Source organism: Notolabrus celidotus, chromosome 19 (assembly GCF_009762535.1).
Source record: "Notolabrus celidotus isolate fNotCel1 chromosome 19, fNotCel1.pri, whole genome shotgun sequence".
Lineage (NCBI taxonomy): Eukaryota > Metazoa > Chordata > Actinopteri > Labriformes > Labridae > Notolabrus > Notolabrus celidotus.
The window spans coordinates 21,513,284-21,530,408 of record NC_048290.1 but is presented as its reverse complement, the minus strand read 5'-3'; the positions used below and the strand labels follow the sequence as shown (position 1 = coordinate 21,530,408).

Below are 17,125 nucleotides of genomic sequence, written 5' to 3'. Positions count from 1 at the left end.
TAAATTCAGAGCATGTCTGATAATAGAAACAGTACAGACGAGTCCCATTAAGTGTTTTGTATTGTACTGATATATGCAGCTGCACAACCTCTTTTCCTTTACCTGCCGGCTACACTTTTATTAGACATATAGCTTGTAACAATGTCAAAACTTCATTGCTGCAGCACAACACATTCTAGTAGATGACACATGCAAATTCCTTTGTGTAATTATCTGCATGACAGCATGCGGATCCATATTTTTGAGTTAATTAAAACTACATTTTAAAAAAAAATGCATGCATGGGATCAGTGCTTGTTATTCTTCTTCTGCTTCCTCTAGAGACCAGAGGCCAAAAACATGAGGAGGGTCGGCACCTAGCATGCCACACGACTGAACTATAGACTATCACCCATCCCCCCACCCTGACCTGCAGAACCAGTGAATGAAAAGTTAGACAACAGGAAATTCTGCATGCGGTGCAGTTCAAAACTGCCACCTGGCACAAAGTAAATCCAGTCAGATTTAGGCTGGCATTATTACAGTGAATCATGGGTATAGGAGCTAGTTGGTTCTATAGACCAGACAGGTGTTTTGGCTAAACGAGTTGCATCAGCTGTCCAACAACAGCAAATCCCAAAACTCCACCGACACATTCCAAGCAAAAGCAGTTGGCAGGAGGCACAAACTGGGACAACTGTTGAGCTTGCACTTGTCTGTGAAACTTACCAAGTACGTGATAACATCGTAGCCCTGTTCTTTCAGCCAAACCAGAATACAGGACGTATCAAGTCCACCGCTGTAGGCAAGAACCACTGTTCCTTTAGACATGATAATGGTTGCTCAGTGCTCACAGAGAGAAGCTGTGGAGAAGCAGAAAACAACAGAGGGAGGGAAAATATATCAGTAACTAGCCGAGCAGGAGAGCAAATGTCAATTTACAAGCTGCAGATAAAACAACAAAGATTTGGCAACCTGATCTGTGTTTATGGTTCACATATAAACCCTCACTTATCATAAAAGGTCTTGACACTAATAAGTTATGGACTCATTGTTTATTCAACTTTCGATTACACTATCAAAGGAAATATGGAAATATTTTGTTCATCCAGCCAGTTTGGCTGCTCCTATTTTGATGCACACTGTCGAGAAGGCAAATAAACAGTTTGACGATGTTGCCTTGAGCTCCGGGATCCTGTATGGGAAGTCACTGCTATATTTATGACTAAAATTTTCACTATAAAGAAAATACTCCTGGGGATATGCTCTATAAAAATGATCAACAAGTGTAGTTTAAGCGCTTTACAATGCATCACAGTGTCAGTGGTGATAATAAGGTGTTACATATTGTTAAATATTAAGTTGCTCATTGTGTATTCCTTCTGTATGGAAATTGTGATGTACCTTTTCCAACATTAGAACCACAGCTGCTTCTCTTAAAGGGTTAAAAGGAGTAGGACTACTTGACAAAATAAGGTGTGACAGTTTAAGCTGTGCGCCTTTTTGGGGAGGTTGATGAAATCTTCACAGGTGGTTTCCTCACATCCTCATTTGACCTTAGTGACTCATATTTCTGGTTAACAACGCACAACGAGCAGATTGAATCTTCCATGCAATGACTGGTTGCTTGTCGGTAGGGGGGTTAACCGAATTTCCACCGGGTTTCCACGTGGCTGAAAAATCATGCGTGTTTTCAGAGTTTCCTTCACTGTGACTGATGTAGGAGACAGCCATGTCAGTCAACACGCGCACATCTCTCTTAAGTGTTTTACTCAAACCTAATTTATTTACTGTTGTCACAATATGTTGTTTAATTATCTTTTATAACAGAGAGCACTTCTTAAAACAGATCCCAAAACTTGACAAAGTGGTTTAATCAAATACACAGTGTTTTGACAGGGTTAGCTAGCTACATTTTTGGGGACATAGAACGTATTTAAGCACCGCAGCTGTACTACGCATGTAAACCAGATGAAGACCATGGCGACAAGCTGCTGTTGCTGCAACAACCTCCTCTGCAGCGGCCGCACTAGCCGAAGAACTGACACATAGAACTCAGAAAGGTGGGTTGTACTTACGTGAGGGTAGTATTACAGATCAGAAGGATGAACCTCAGCCTGACAACGTGTACGTCTCAGAAGAGAGTGAAGCGGGCGAGCTGAGCTCACGGCTGTGCTGTCCCTGCCCCTGCATTCTGACTGGTTAATTCCGATGCGTCATCTGCTACTTCCCCTGTCGCAGCGCTTCATTGATTCATTAAACCATGAAGAAGATGATGAAAGAATTCACCTGAGTTGCATTAGGCAAAGAACACGCACCAAGAGCTGGTAAAACGTGGTAAGGTGCCTTTTTTGGTAACTTTACATACATGTTTGGTTGTCAGGGGCGTCACCAGGAATTCTGGGCCCCCTCGAAAGATATCTCAGTTCCATCACCACAGCCAACCCTACAAAATATAACAATGCTGTTATAATACTGGTTTATTTACATTAAACAAATATATATGCTTAAAACTATCCTGGTTAACTGACTCTAATCTAAGCTACATATCAGTATTTTTTTTTTTTTTTTTACAATTTCTCCAAATGTATGCACAATATTGAACTTCAAACCACTTCTTTAAACAAGATTATTTGAAGCCAGGTGACTTGTTGAATAACAAGGGGGCATTATTTGGTATAATCTAACCTCATGAAGTAAAATTAAACTCTAAAAACCTTCGATTTAATCTCAATCCGATTCAGCCACACTTGATGCTGTGAAAATATGACAATGACAAGCATTTTTAATGCATAGACAGCTGTTTAAATCACACTAATAGCCCATTGTATATGCGTTTGTAAGTTATTAACCATGCATCCACATTGATTGATCAAGGCTCACCGTCTGTTCTGCATCCGCTGTCCACTCAGCACCCCAGGAGCTGCCTGCTGCTGACAGAGCTGCGGTCCAAACGTAAACAGAGACTCCCCTTTTTTCCAGAAAGGAATTCTGAATGTTTGTTTGTTTATTTATTCAGACAATTTTAGTTATCTTATTGCAGCTATAACAAAACAAAAGAAAAGCGTAGTAGAAAACACATTTTGTTTCAGGCTTGTGAAGGACCTCCCTCCCACTTGGGCCCAGGTAGTCAGTCCCACTTTTCCCCCCACTATGACGCACCTGGTTGTCATTCAAGGGTTGTAATACTCCAGAAAGTCTTCTCCACATCCAAGTGTTGAATCAGTTGACTCTACTACTTGATTAACATCAAGCTACTCAGTTTTAAAATGACCTTGGACCATGAAAAAGAACAGATCAAATCCTTCCAGAATATGAGCTTAATGCAAAGAGTTAAATTTGTAATAATGAAGCAAGCAAGCACCTTCTACATAATCAGACTTCCACCACATATTGTCACATAAATATTCACCAGAATGCAGAGAATTAAGTGTTTTGCTCTTAAAAATCTAATGGGAGCTATCTATACTAAGAAACTTACTCATAATGACATACCTAACAAAAAATACATTTCCTTATAAACGGGCCTCCTTAAATAGAAAATTAGCGAACTGATATAAATCTGCTTCCTGTCAGATTGACCTACATTACTCATGAGAATGAGTTACCACACATAATTAACTAGGCTAACTGTCAGAATTAACCACCTGACGGATGAGCAACTTGTAAAACTGAGCTGCCTCACCTGATAGAATGAGCTGCCTGAGAAATTACCTATCTGATATAAAAGGCTACCTGGTGGAGTAAAAAAAAATCACCAAAATGAAATACATTACTTTTTAGAATGAGCCAAATAACTTAGGAAATTTAGCTACCTGACAGATTGAGCTGCCTTGCTCCCTAATAATCTTCCTGACAAAATTGGCTAACTGAGAATGTGTGGCCTCCTAAAAGAGGAACCAGTGCCTGAAAGCAAAGCAGTGTATAACACCTTGGATATGAAAAAAAACATTGTAATCTCTGGGTATACGTCACAGATTTGAAAGTAAGCCTGCTGCTGCCTTTAAAAATGTATTTTCATACATCGAGTGGAATAATCCACTTTAATTTTCAGTGTTTATAGACTGGGTAAACAAAGGAGAATTATTTTATCATTCCTATTTTTAGGTTAAGACAAGTGTTTTCTGGTATGTTATTTATTTTATAATAATATATTCTTTATTACAGAATCACAAAGAAAAAATGGCAGAACATGTGTTTATCAAAGTTGTATCAACTCTTAAGTTTCATTTAAATTCAAAGTTTTGTTTTTTTCTGCACATCTTTAGATCTTTTGTCAATATTAAACTGGAATAAATTGCTCACATGTACAGAGTAAAGAAACGTGTTTTTAGAGAGAGTGAGAGACAAGTGTAGCAGACATGCACAGCAGTCTGTTGATTTATGGCAGCTGAAGTGTGTTCTTCTCTATACTTTACTGTTCGAGTGTTTCTGTATAAAATGTTAGCGGTTTGAAAAAAATATGTGATTGCAGATGTTACTGAGGAAATATCACACCTTCTCCTTTGTGGTAACTGATCCCAAATTCTAATGTAACACAATGTATATCTATATATATGTAAAAACACACAATCTGAGGAAACTCATCAAAGACTGCTGGCAACACTTGTATTAGCAACTTATTTTATAGGCGAACAAATGGGTCCTGTTGTAAACATTTTCATCAAGCAGCTCACAGCTGTCGCTAAGCTGGAGCTGAAGCATCATTCATTTCATCAGACATTACTCGTATAAAACAGTTACTCTGAGCTGTGAACAGGTTTTGCTGAGTCATGTTATTTACAGAGAGGCCATTTAAACTTAGACCGTCCACAGTCCCCTTAAAATCAGCAGGATATATATAAAAATATCTGGTTATACAAAAGGTATTTTTGTAGTTATGATCTCCTGGAATGATGCTTCATCCACTTGTTCCAGTGTTTATTAGATTCATCAAAGTCATTCATGTTAGTCTCTGTGTGAAATGTTGTCGTCCTCTTCTGTTACAGTCCACTTCTACGTGTCCAGTGCTGCTTGTGCTCTCTGAACAGCGACCTCCAGCATTGTGTGGTCTTTGAGAAGCTGTTGAAGGGAAGCTGGGTCCATCTCTAGCAGCATACCTATAAAATAACACAGAGGATTAGAACCAAAGTGGCATCCTTCAAATGAACTGCAGACACATTCAGTCTCTATCTAGATTATAAAAATCAACACCATATCATCATCTCTACACTTACAAAGTTATTTCATCAAGATACAAAAAATCCACAACAGACAGGCAGACACCTGTAATATCATTTGCATGTAGAGGATCCAGCTGCTCCACCAGCCCGAAGAGCTTCTCTCCCAGCCGCTCTGAGTCATCTACGTCTGACAAGTCGCTAATGTCTGTCTCCTCCTCATTCTGCCTGCAGGGAGGAAGCAGGACGGTATTTCAAACAAGCTGTTTAGTTATAATTGAAAAATAAATATTAGTTCTTATTTAAATGTTAAAACTGTAAGGTAGATGTTTGATTTGTCTATGACTTCATGTAGGAAGAGAAAAAACTCAACAACAAAAAAACAAAACCCAGTTAGCAAGCAAAGATATAAATATAGACACTTACTCCTTAAGGGTCTTTAATGCAGACTTCACCTGCTCCTCCAGCAGTTTGGGATCTGACAGAAGGCTCAAAACTGTCTCTTGATGCTGCTCTAGAAGCATCCCTGTGGATGAACAGAAAAAGTGTATTTTGAAGCACTAGAATATTATGGTGAGCACATAGTTTTCAGAACAATAGTTCATTTGTTGTCTTTGCACCATTCCCTTTTTGTTTTCATAATTCATATTTTATAGCCATTTTGCACCCAACATCTTCATGCTATACACTACGACATTGTATGTGATCATCTCTACATTCTTAGCATGGGACTCAAATCCATCATACCAAAAACACATATATGTATATACCAACAGAATGAAATATCATGAAAAAAACTAAAAGGAAGCTTTGTACAATTAGGGAGTAGTCCTTTCTTTCTTAAACTAATAAACAGTGAAAATAAACTAATTCCATCGACCATTTCCTCCAGTTGGCAGTGAATTGCTCTGACTTATGATTCACAAGTGCCATAGTCTTTTACATTTTGTAAATGTCCATTGTAATGTCCTTTCATCTATTTAGAGTTGGGGTCTCCTGTGACAACAATTTCAATTTAACATCTTTTTATCTGCAACCAGCAAAATGTTAATTAAATATTTGTCTATTTTTCACCAATTATGAGGTATTATCCCAAAATTCAACAACAGATAATCAAACTTTGGTGAATGTCAGAATGGTATTCAAAATTGTATGAGTGGAGCCTGTCGTCCTTAGTATTGCAGGTTTTTGCTCATGAATCAAATAATCTCACAGGGTGAAGTTTTGTAACAAACATGGAAGCACCAGAGGAAAACATAAGGAATCGCCAAACTGTAAATAATCTATCCAGATATTTTGAGTAAAAAAAAAAGTAAGATTATTTTAACTTGTTTAAAAGCTTTACACAGCATTGTTCCCTCATACAAAACAGATCTGTCATTTTATGTTCCATCGCGATCACTGAAGTCCTCGAATGCTTCCCTATTAAATGTTCCTTGGCTGTCCTTCATAAGGGCCACCCAGAGAGCTTTATAATTTTATACCCCTAAACTATTGAACTCTCTGCCTCTGGACATTAAAACAGGGAGCTCTCTGGGTGTTTTTAAAAGTAAACTCAAGCCTTACCTTTTTTAAATCTGGCTTTACATTTGTGTCATTTCTCTTTTTGTGTCCTGGACTGCATTATTACCTTTTTTTTAACATGATTTTATTGTTTTCTATCTTATGCTTTGAAATCTTATTTTAGCTTTCTTGTATTTATCTGATATTACATTATTGATTTTATTGAAATACTTATTAATACTTAATTTTACTATCTTCTTTCTTGTTTTAGTCTTGTATTATCTTTACTATTCCTGGTTTTTTTCAGTCTCTGTTCTTTTGTGAAGCACTTTGGGCTGCATGATTGAATGCATGAATGGTGCTATATAAATAAAGATGAGTTGAGTTGGGTTGAGTTGGGTTGAGTAGAGGGAAACATTAATGTTTCCTCCAACTTAATGTAAAATCTTTCCAATGGGAGGTGATATTCCTGCCAAATCTACAAATATTCAAATCATTGCTGTGTGTGAAGGCTTTATCTAGCTTGTATTTAGTAATCAGTTAACATATTTGGTTTAGACAGACAGAACTACATGTATATTGTTATGAAATTACAATGAATGTTTTACATGGCTGTGAGAGTCCTACAGCACCTGCTCTAAGACTGAGTGCAAATTATATATTAGCTCCTTCCTTCCTCCTATCTTCTGTTTCACTGTATAATAATGAGATGTGTCTTGAGATCACTTACCTGTGATTTTCTGCGAGTAGCCAGTGTTGTAAACATCTACCAGCTCAAACAGTTGTTCTCCCAGAGAGTCAGAGGACATGGATACTTCATCCTCGTCTTTACATGTCACCTTACTGCAGAGAGGAGCAGTCACATGAGAATATACAATTCATATGAGTTTTGCCCTCACAAGCTCTCTATAGTTTTTATTTTTTAAGAATCTGACATGAACATGAATTTTCCTGAATTAGCACTACCCTAACATGACTGTGCATAGCTGTTAAACTCTTCACCTAAGTGCTAACTCAGTCCTCTGTATACAACAGGCTTACAAATGAGGACTTATGACAACCCACAAAGGGTCTAAGAGGTGGCTATTATGGATGACTGAGGTAAGGTCTGGAAACCCTTCTAGACTGCTGCACCTTGGATCCTGTGCAAGTTGCAGGGCTATCACAGCTTTGTCCACAGCCGTGGTCAGCATGGCTTCATCCTGCAGTATCTGACTCAGGACAGGACATGGCAGCTCCAGCAACATACCTGTAGCACACAGGGATGCTTTGGTTTAAATTGTGATTCAAAAGTCACAATTTATTTTTCTCACAGAGGCAGTATGAATCTTTTTTTCGTATGTGGTAAAACATGTAAACAGATAAAAAATTGTACCGTTCAGCCCCCCTCACCTGTGAGTTTTCCAGCGTTTTCTTTGTGTTTGGGGTAAATCAGAGAGTACAGTTGTTCTCCATATGTCTCCAGATCTTCTTCTTCCTCCATAATTTACCTCTCAAATTACAAATGCCATGTTACATCATACAATAACTGCATAATGAGCAGGACAGCTGACTTTTGGCTCTGTCAGCCTTTTAATTTTAAGCCTCTTGCAAATGCTTTTGGGGTCGATCTTCAATAAAACCCAGGTATTAACGCAGAAGGCAGCTGCATTTAAAGAAGTGATATTTTGACGGATGCCTGTAAACATAGGGCGCTTGTTTATGACGTCTTTCCTATGTGGACCAAATAGCGATGAGGTCGTGTCCCTCCGCTGTGCTCACTGACAACTAGTCCTGGAAAAAGACTTTCAGCGTGTTATATGGAGTCCAAATAACAATCATATTTTTTTCAAAATATTGAAAATATATTTTGAAGTAGATAATTTTGTTATAACAAAGGGTTAAAACGAAGTTGTTTCATTCACAAAAAGAATATTGCAGTGCGCATTGATCTGTGATAGAGGTACCGTAAAGCGGTTTCCGTTCTCGTCCTTCCTTTTCCTCCGCTAAAAGGTAACGTGGTCGCCTCGGCAGCTATTAGCCGGGTACAAAATTATATTTGTTCTGCGTTTTACCTGTCTATATCCACCCAAAGTATATTGTATTCTGCGTGTAAGGTTGTGTGAACTCATATTGTGTAGAATGTCCCTGTATTGTGTATTAAATGGAAAGATATTTGTGAGCACGTCGCTCAGCTTAGGCCTCATCGTGTTCCGTCGTCCCTGGCGCTAAGCTAACTTTAGCCTAGTGCTTCAGTGTTAAAACACCCATTTGTGTTCCAGACACAAGAGCTGCAAACAAACTGATTTGTTAAGGGTTTATTTTTTTGGCACTTTATTGTCCCATCATGCGGAAGCAAATTTTCAAAACCATGAAGTCTACATAATTCGTTAGAGTTTGTATTTAAGTCATCAGCTAATAAGATGGAAGCAACACTGCTTACCCTCGCCAATCGGATAACATAGCTGTAACTTTAAGTCTGACAATGTTTTAAAATTGCATTCCCTTACCCTTGTCAGTGATGTTAATAACACGTGGGTCTGTTTTATCCAGGTTCAACATGTCGTCCCATTTGCAGTGGATGGTCATCAGGAACAACTCCAGCTTCCTCATCAAGAGGAATGGACAGACCTACAGCACTGTGAGTACTCTACCTACTTTTACACTTAAATATTCAAACCAGTCCCTAATGTTTTTTGTGTCTTATTGATGTACAGTTGAGGAAATGTTCCTATGGGCATGAAATTAATGTTGCAGGTCATTTATTTGTGTCCTGGCAGTTGCAAAACGAAGTCGAAGTTTTATGTATTGATGTGTGTTAGTAGGCAATGTATCATATCAGTTAGTACTGATTTTATTATATATTATTAAGGACTAGCCAGTTGGTAGTCACAGAATAAACATCTGTTCAGAGAGTTTGTGTCTGCCTGTCACCGCCTGAGGGACGCACCATCCCATAATATTTGATTTTAAGGTTTTATGAGCCTACTGCATCAAGTGAGGACATTGAGATATTCTGTATGGGTGACACCATTGTTTTAATTCACATAAGATATGTAATATATATATGTAATGTATGTGTATAAATCGTATGTGCTTTGGCAACATGTCTTTGTTCATGCCAATAAAGCAAATTAATTGACTTCGAATGTCAACACTATCCCTCCACACCAGATTTCCTCTTAGCTCCCCAACACAGATCAGTGTGTGCATTCATTATAGTGCCAGACTCAAAACCAATCGGGGACGTAGTAGGGGCCGCCCCTTAACCAATCAGGACAGAGAATTGGAGATAGCTATGATTGGTCTGTCATAACGGGAACAAGGGGAATAAAAACATTGCTTGATACAAAGGCATTGGAAAACGCAGAGATTTTGCAATAGTCTCAAATTTCTCCACTGACTGATGGGCATTATGACCTTTTCTCTAAACCCAGCAGAAAAAAAGCAATGTTTTTACACCATTCCTACCAACAGCAGCTGTAATGCTCTCATAAACTGTTGCAATTCGTATTACATGACCACACTTCAAAGAAGGAAAGAAGTAAATTGTGTTGTTGTCATATATTGAATCCCTAGGCAACATGCATTCATCCAATGTATTTTCTACATTTTCCTTCAATGACTAGCAATTTTCATTTACTTGGTATTCCTCACTTTTCCCCTTTTATAACAGGATAACTCTGGATGAAGCTTGTTTTCCTCTGATAACATGAATTTTCTGGTTACCTAAGATCTCAAGTAAACAATTTAAATTAACTAGTTATCACAGGAGAACAGAGTAAATACTATTGATGGATGCATGTCTGCTTTAGGTTTTCACAGAAATAAGTTAGCAATAATGAGTCTTTCATTTTACCCCCTATTATAATTTGAGCTATGGAGTGCATTCAGTAAATTTAGTGTGTTTTGTGTTACAGGAGCCCAACAACCTGAAGTCCAGAAACTCCTTCCGCTTCAATGGCTTGGTGCACAAGAAGACTGTAGGTGTTCAGCCAGCAGCTGACGGCAAGGGAGTCGTTGTGGTGCTGAAGAAGCGGGCAGGTAATTGCATCCTGAGTCTTTAATAAATGCGATTTGCTGGGTGTCGTGTGTTAACACAAGGGGTATGATTATGTTGGGGGGGAAATATTACATAATGAGACAGTCTTAAAGAATATCAGCATCACACATTTTCAAAAGAAATAACAAGCCATATATTGATGTTTTTAAGGACAATGGCTGCTTTTCTGATGTTTTTCTTCATCAAGTTTCATTAATACTAGTGGGTTTCACATTAAGTTGCCCATGATCATCTGATTTACATTGAATTTCTTTCTATAAAACATAGAAGTGCTAATGCAGGCTCTTTTTGTTAGGTAATTGGTTATTTATTTGAAGCAAATGTAGTCACATTGGTCTGAATATCTTATCTGTTGTTTCGATGCACAGGCCAGAACAAACCTGCTGGCTCTTATGAGAAGATCACCATCAACAAGAACTCCCGCGCCACCCTCAACAGCCTGAGGCATATCATCAGCAAGAACAAGTACAGAAAGGACCTGCGCATGGTGAGCTCAGTCTGATTGTAAATCTTTCATTTAGTGACCTCATGTACTTGTAGTTTGTGATTCACAGCTGGCACAGAGCATTATTTGAGTCCCTACTTTGTTTTTTCAGGCTGCCCTGCGTCGTGCCAGTGCCATCCTGAAGAGCCAGAAGCCCGTTGTGGTCAAAAAGAAGCGCACCAGAGCAGCTAAGACTGCATAAATGCAAATTCATGATAAATAAAAGCTTCTTGTTAGGAAAACACAAACTTCTCCTGAGTCATACATTTACTATGGGTTGCATTTTTGGTTTCCACAAATCACTTAATGTTTTTTGGTTATTGAGTACAATAAAACAATATTTAAACAATTCTTACTTACTAATTAGCAAAGGAGCTCAGCGTAATGACTGGAAACATGCATCTGCAGCATTGCACATGTCTGAAATATTACACAGTTTCACTTTTAAAGCACCGTGACAAATTAATTTAGAGAGATAACTTCTAAAAAGCAAAATACCAAAAAACAAGGAAAAATCCTAAACAAATACCAGATAAATAAGGTATAATACTTCAATAATACAAGGATGGCTAGTGAAGGGCAATGAAGACTGATTTATGATCACTCCTCTCGTGTTTGAAGCCAGGCAGCAGTGTTTTGAGTTAATTGCAGTCTAAGGATGTTGCTCTTTAGATGGGTCTACAATAATTCAAAACGGAGGGATAAAGATAGGGTTTCTTTAAAAGGGGGCGAACTTATGAATTTTGAAAATAGGAGGGGAAAACCCAAGATAAAAGCAAATGGTTAATAATATTCCAAGTATCTGGACCAACTGTTTTTATATGGCTTTTAAAAATCAGGTAAGTGAGCAATCTGATAGGCAGGTGGATGAATTAGAAAGTGCAACAGCGTGTTCAAGGGCTGGCATGGAGGTTCCACTGAATTCTGGACTTTGAATACAAATAATTTTAAATTATTTAGATTTCTCTGGCAAGGTTTCAACAGGCTGACTTGTTGGGGGAACCAATCACAGATTATACAGAATCAAACTGGATTTTAGCAATGAGCTCTGAAAAGTAAGTATTCTGTGCTTCACTGACTTTACTCTTACCATTAGGTAAGAGCAGTAAAGGAAATACTTGCCCTTTGTCCACGTCTTCTCTGCTTCTCTGCTTTGCCTCTCTAAAATTCTTACAATAATCAGTAGCTTTTGCTGCATCTAATATCCTTTGCATTGAACATCCTGTGGTCTGATGTAAGTTGTCTGGCTGTCGCTATAAATAGGTCACTAAGTGTGCATTTCGTTTTACTGACCTATTTGCAATGGTGGTTGTTGCACTCAGCAAACGTTCTCAGCATCAGAAAAACCTTTAGACTAGAGGCTGTTCAAAATATTATTTAAATGAGGAAATAATTCAGGGACTAAAATTACAGAAAGACATTTTTTTTTTAAATTTATTTGACCTTCCTCTCTTTTCCCTTTTCCTCAAAGCTCCTGCAGCTTTAAGAGATGACATTAGAAATATACAATTGATAAATCTGGTTTGTTTCTGGATGTCTTTGTTGCAAGTCTTGAAAAATGTAACTTAAGAACACAACACCAGGAGAAAGTCTGTCTTTGTATCCACGGAACAGTTTCTTCTTGTTCCAAATTTTTTGACTTAATTTGAAATATAAATTCTTGACAACTGGACTCTTGGATTGGTTCATATATTAACTATTTAAAGACCACACCTGTAATATAACGTTATACTGAATTAAACAGGGCCATGTTGCCTTAGCCAGAACCCACTGATGTGGAAACATCTGATAGATTTTAAAGCAGCCCACTGGCAGCTTTCCACCCCTGGCCTTGGAAAGAAACAAACTGTTGTCACCTCCCCCTGACTTTAAGCTGATAAAGAATACTGCAGCAATCATTTCCACAGGGACATCGCACATCCCTCTCACATGGGATTTGGACGTTTACCTATAAGAGGGATTTCTGTCTGCTCTGTGAGGATATGATAAAGGCAGCGCATGGTGGTCACTATGAGGGGACTCGGGCCGGCACTTTTCTTCGTGCCCCTGGTGCTGCTGGTGCTGCAGAGTCGGAGCTTTGAGCTACAGGATACGATCCATGCGCTGATCGAGGAGAACATCCACCTTCATGACCAGCTGGAGAACCTCACACAGGCCCTCAGGGAGCTCAAACGGATGCTTCTGCATCACTCCAATGGTACTCCGAAGTCCTCTTTACTACTTATTTGGGAGCTTACAGGGGCAATAAAGAGACAATCTTGTTCAGAATCATTTATAAGATTCATAATATAAGTATTTAAGATTTCACATAAAAGGTAAAGAACAGTTATTCTATTTATAATTAAAATTACTTAGCCTTAATAACGGTGATATTTTGGGATAGATAATTATTGTTAGCCAATGTAAAAATAGTGCTAACACCTTTTAATGTAATAAATAACCTTTATTTGGTCAAAATACTCATGACATCACAAAAATGTGCTTATTTAACACGTCCCCTTTGTATTATTCATTGCACTGTTCCTTTAGCACAGCTTTTGCTACTCAATGTACCTTCACTGACTCCTCTGTGTTAAGAAAAAAAGCCCTTAAATTAAACTGAAATACAAAAAAAGAAATAAAAAAATGGGAGAATTTTTATGATTCTACTGAATTGCATCACCATTTGCAGGACATATCATACGATGCCTTTAGTGCAGAGTGGGATCACTAATGAAATGCAGATTAGTTTTATGAAACATCTGTTTTTTCCATGATCTGCCCCCAAGTTCACACCAGCTGTCAGCTCTCCTTTCATTCATGTCCTGAATTTCTAATTTCCTGTTTGTGTTATTTCCTCCTAATCCTGTCAGTGCTGTCTTCATTTAGTCATGTGCTCACGTAGCCTTTTCCTTTTGGTTGTTTAACCTCACACACACACACACACACACACACACACACACAAACACACACATACACACACACACACACACACACACACACACACACACACATAGGAGCCACATTACAACGTTGTTTACCATTTTTTCATGATTGTTCCTGACAATGTTTTTATTAATGTTGTTGTTCTTTGGGAATCTGCCTTTCTATCAGGTGAACAAACCTAGCTTTGTACATAGTTCCACAATGGAACAACTGGCCTTGAAAGCCAATAACCTAGAATGTGATGTTGTGAATTTTAAAACGTTAAAATATATAACATTTGTCTATGCTCAAACGCCAGGAAGGAAGTTTTAGATTTTACTCCCTAAATGATTTACACAGATTTCTGATTTCTGAGACCACAGTGCTTCACAATCTTTGTCATTTAACATCACCATCAACAGCTAAAGTGAGAGACACATAGAGATAACGTTCAGAATATTATTTCAATATCAGAATATTTAGCAGAATTTTGATTTTCATCCTCAAGTGGTATATTGCAATTCATACAAAAAGCATGTTAAACCACAATTTTTCACAGATTGAGCAATCTTTAAAAAAAAAAAAAAAATCATAGATGCCCTTATGATATCTACACTGACTTCAGATTCTCAAAAGTTTGTCCTGACTCATAAATATTTGATTGACTGACTTGTAAGAACCTCTGACCCTACCATGACAACTGCCCATGTCTTATTAAGCCACCTGTCACTTTACTATTAGTAGATTTGCAAAATCACGGCATGCCATTGGTAGAAAAGATTGTGAGCTTAAGTCATAGCTGGAGCACTGTGAAGTACTCAACTACTTATGCAGGCTACTGTGTGAATAAGACACACATAAGGCACATAGGGTTTATGATTATTCTGGTCACTCTGCTTAATTTGCCTGTCCCTGAATAACTGTCCTACAGGGCCTTTATCTATTTATACTTCTCATACTTAATTCTTCAGTGTGTCTATATCTTGGCATTATCTTATTGTTATCAAAAAAAGATTATTTTAGAAACATGCAGGGCTAACAGAGTCAACGCTGACAACTTCATTATAACTGCAACAAATGTCAGCAGTAATGCCTCATTTCCTCACATGTATGTGACTGGTGTCCACAGATGTGCCTCTAGTGCCCAAAGCAAGTACGTGTATTTCTGTAAACATATTTCAGCAGAACAACATTACCACAAGTCATGACATTCTAAAACCAAATACAGTTTATGGTTAAGACTAGAAGAACAAGTTATTTTCAATCACATAAACTCGCTTGACAATCAACTTTCACAACAAGCTAAACTAGCACACTGTCAGCCTGTCCTCTGAAATATTATTCAGGGGGCAGAGTTTTGGCAGGTATATCACATTGAATGTCGAGAGACTTTACAGGACTAAATAGACTCTGTACATATCAATTATACATACATGAAAGGGAGGCATTAATATAATTTTTGAACATAATTTTAGGTTAGTTACGTTAAGTCTTGAAAACACACCAGCAGAGTGAGAAACAACTTCTTCTGTCAGGCTTAAGACTTTTAAATAAGAACTCACAAACACAAGTGCAATACAACCCTGGGTGCAAAGGCCTGCTTGCCTGTGTATATTTCTGTAAGTTTCAACATGTTTTCTACACTTTTATTTTTTTATTTTTTTTTTATTTCTGCTACCTCTTTTACTGTTTTTATTTTACTTTCTTAAAAATCTTAATACCTTTATTTAACCAGATGAGACCCATTGAGATCAAGACCTCTTTTACGAGGGCAACCTGGCCAAGAGGTCAGCAGCACACGTCAAAATAAATAGCACAACTCAACAGCATGGAGCATATATACAGACAGTGTGTAGAAACAATCAATAATTTAAAAGTGCATCAAATTTGCAAATAAAGTGCAATTTATGATCACAAAACAGAATTTTTGTTTTTAAAACACAGGCACTGTCCTGTGGTCTGTCTTTTATTTAAGATAGAGCCAAAGGCGTCAAGTGAGATAAGATCTGACAATGTCAAGTCCTTCTGGAGCGTATTCCAAGCACTAGGAGCAGCAAAAATAAATGCTCTTTTACCAAACTCTGTCCGAACTTGGGGAACACACTTTTATGTTTTTGAAATATTTATCATATAAATGGAGCCAACAGGCCAAAGATTATTTATATGTTTGTTCCCACATTTAATAAACATCTTGAATTTTGGAGAAAACACAAGCAGTGTTAATAATAATAATAATAATAATAATAATAATAATAATAATAATAATAATAATAATAATAATTATTATTATTATTATTATTATTATTATTATTATTATTATTATTATACTGATAATAATGTTAGAATCATTTGTTTTATTTATGCCTGCCTGTCAAAGAACTCCAGGCGACCTTACAAGGCAGAATTAAAAAAGAACAACAAAATAAAAAGGAGTCTGATAAAATCAACAAGACATGATACAGTGTAAATAATAAATACAATTGACCTCTTGGGTGAAGAGGTGTAATCAGCTACATTGAATATATATATGAAATATAGATCAAATCAGTAATAAGATGAGGCAAATAATATACCAATAATTTCTACTTACTAAACTGAGAGGTTTTTTTTTGGAAGAGATTAATCAAGGTAAGGTGATAGGTAGATTAAAGAATATTGAGGATGAAAAGCTTGTCAAACAATGAAGTGAATGAGACTTTAAGGACTGTTATCTTGATCATTTGTTGCAGAGCAAGAGCACCATGAACACCGTGAGCATCATGATGAGGATGCCCAACATCTGTGGGACGAATGGTCACAGCACGGTGTGTATCATGACTTCAGCACTAAAATGATTTCATCAGATAATTCATAGAGGACAACAGGAAACACTGCATCATAAGTTTGTGGCACAGCAGAACAAAACATCCGCTGGCATTGATTCCCTCGTCATGTAGGCTGCAGAAGCACCAGAGGGACAATCAGCCATTCAGTCAATTCACTCTGCTGCAAATGAGCCTGCTAGCACTGCTGATATTTGTTGCATGCATATAATCCTCCTTGTATGCAGTAATT

General features: G+C 37.5%; 3 protein-coding genes across 5 annotated transcripts in view; 1 reads left to right on the top strand and 2 right to left on the bottom strand.

Moving 5' to 3' along the window:
• The window catches only part of ass1 (argininosuccinate synthase 1), a 28,733-nt gene extending 26,393 nt beyond the window's left edge, over window positions 1-2,340 (bottom strand). Inside the window, exons 1-2 of the mRNA XM_034709829.1 lie at window positions 2,058-2,340; window positions 709-842 (exon numbers count right to left, since the gene is read on the bottom strand). Of these exons, the coding sequence (XP_034565720.1) occupies window positions 709-810 (102 nt within the window). The 5' untranslated portion in view covers window positions 811-842; window positions 2,058-2,340. The remainder of the gene's footprint in view (window positions 1-708; window positions 843-2,057) is intronic.
• Window positions 2,341-4,585: 2,245 nt separating this feature from the next.
• Window positions 4,586-8,345, bottom strand: LOC117831187. Of its 2 annotated transcripts, none has more exons than XM_034709741.1 (6): window positions 8,034-8,345; window positions 7,776-7,890; window positions 7,372-7,484; window positions 5,565-5,664; window positions 5,196-5,366; window positions 4,586-5,078 (listed from the first exon to the last, which is right to left on the bottom strand). In XM_034709741.1, the coding sequence occupies exons 1-6, from the start codon at window positions 8,122-8,124 to the stop codon at window positions 4,922-4,924; spliced, it is 747 nt and encodes a 248-aa protein (XP_034565632.1). In that variant the 5' UTR covers window positions 8,125-8,345; the 3' UTR covers window positions 4,586-4,921. The 2 variants fall into 2 exon arrangements, with proteins under 2 accessions (XP_034565632.1, XP_034565633.1); XM_034709742.1 differs by having other exon boundaries at window positions 5,245-5,366; window positions 8,034-8,344.
• A 266-nt stretch (window positions 8,346-8,611) lies between these two features.
• Window positions 8,612-11,415, top strand: rpl28 (ribosomal protein L28). Of its 2 annotated transcripts, none has more exons than XM_034709744.1 (5): window positions 8,612-8,633; window positions 9,174-9,261; window positions 10,541-10,664; window positions 11,052-11,170; window positions 11,280-11,415. In XM_034709744.1, exons 2-5 carry the CDS (start codon window positions 9,181-9,183, stop codon window positions 11,367-11,369), a joined length of 414 nt encoding a protein of 137 aa, XP_034565635.1. In that variant the 5' UTR covers window positions 8,612-8,633; window positions 9,174-9,180; the 3' UTR covers window positions 11,370-11,415. The 2 variants fall into 2 exon arrangements, with proteins under 2 accessions (XP_034565635.1, XP_034565634.1); XM_034709743.1 differs by lacking the exon at window positions 8,612-8,633 and adding an exon at window positions 8,635-8,665.
• The last annotated feature ends 5,710 nt before the right edge of the window (window positions 11,416-17,125 follow it).

Excerpts from the sequence above, each read along its gene's own strand:
- rpl28 (XM_034709744.1), top strand. The coding sequence starts at position 9,181 with ATGTCGTCCCATTTGCAGTGGATGGTCATCAGGAACAACTCCAGCTTC. Across the intron at positions 10,665-11,051 it reads GGTGCTGAAGAAGCGGGCAG|GCCAGAACAAACCTGCTGGC; the intron begins GTAATTGCATCC and ends TTCGATGCACAG. Across the intron at positions 11,171-11,279 it reads ACAGAAAGGACCTGCGCATG|GCTGCCCTGCGTCGTGCCAG; the intron begins GTGAGCTCAGTC and ends TTGTTTTTTCAG.
- LOC117831187 (XM_034709741.1), bottom strand. The coding sequence starts at position 8,124 with ATGGAGGAAGAAGAAGATCTGGAGACATATGGAGAACAACTGTACTCT. Across the intron at positions 5,367-5,564 it reads GCATTAAAGACCCTTAAGGA|GCAGAATGAGGAGGAGACAG; the intron begins GTAAGTGTCTAT and ends TCCTCCCTGCAG. Across the intron at positions 5,079-5,195 it reads TATCTTGATGAAATAACTTT|GTATGCTGCTAGAGATGGAC; the intron begins GTAAGTGTAGAG and ends GTTATTTTATAG.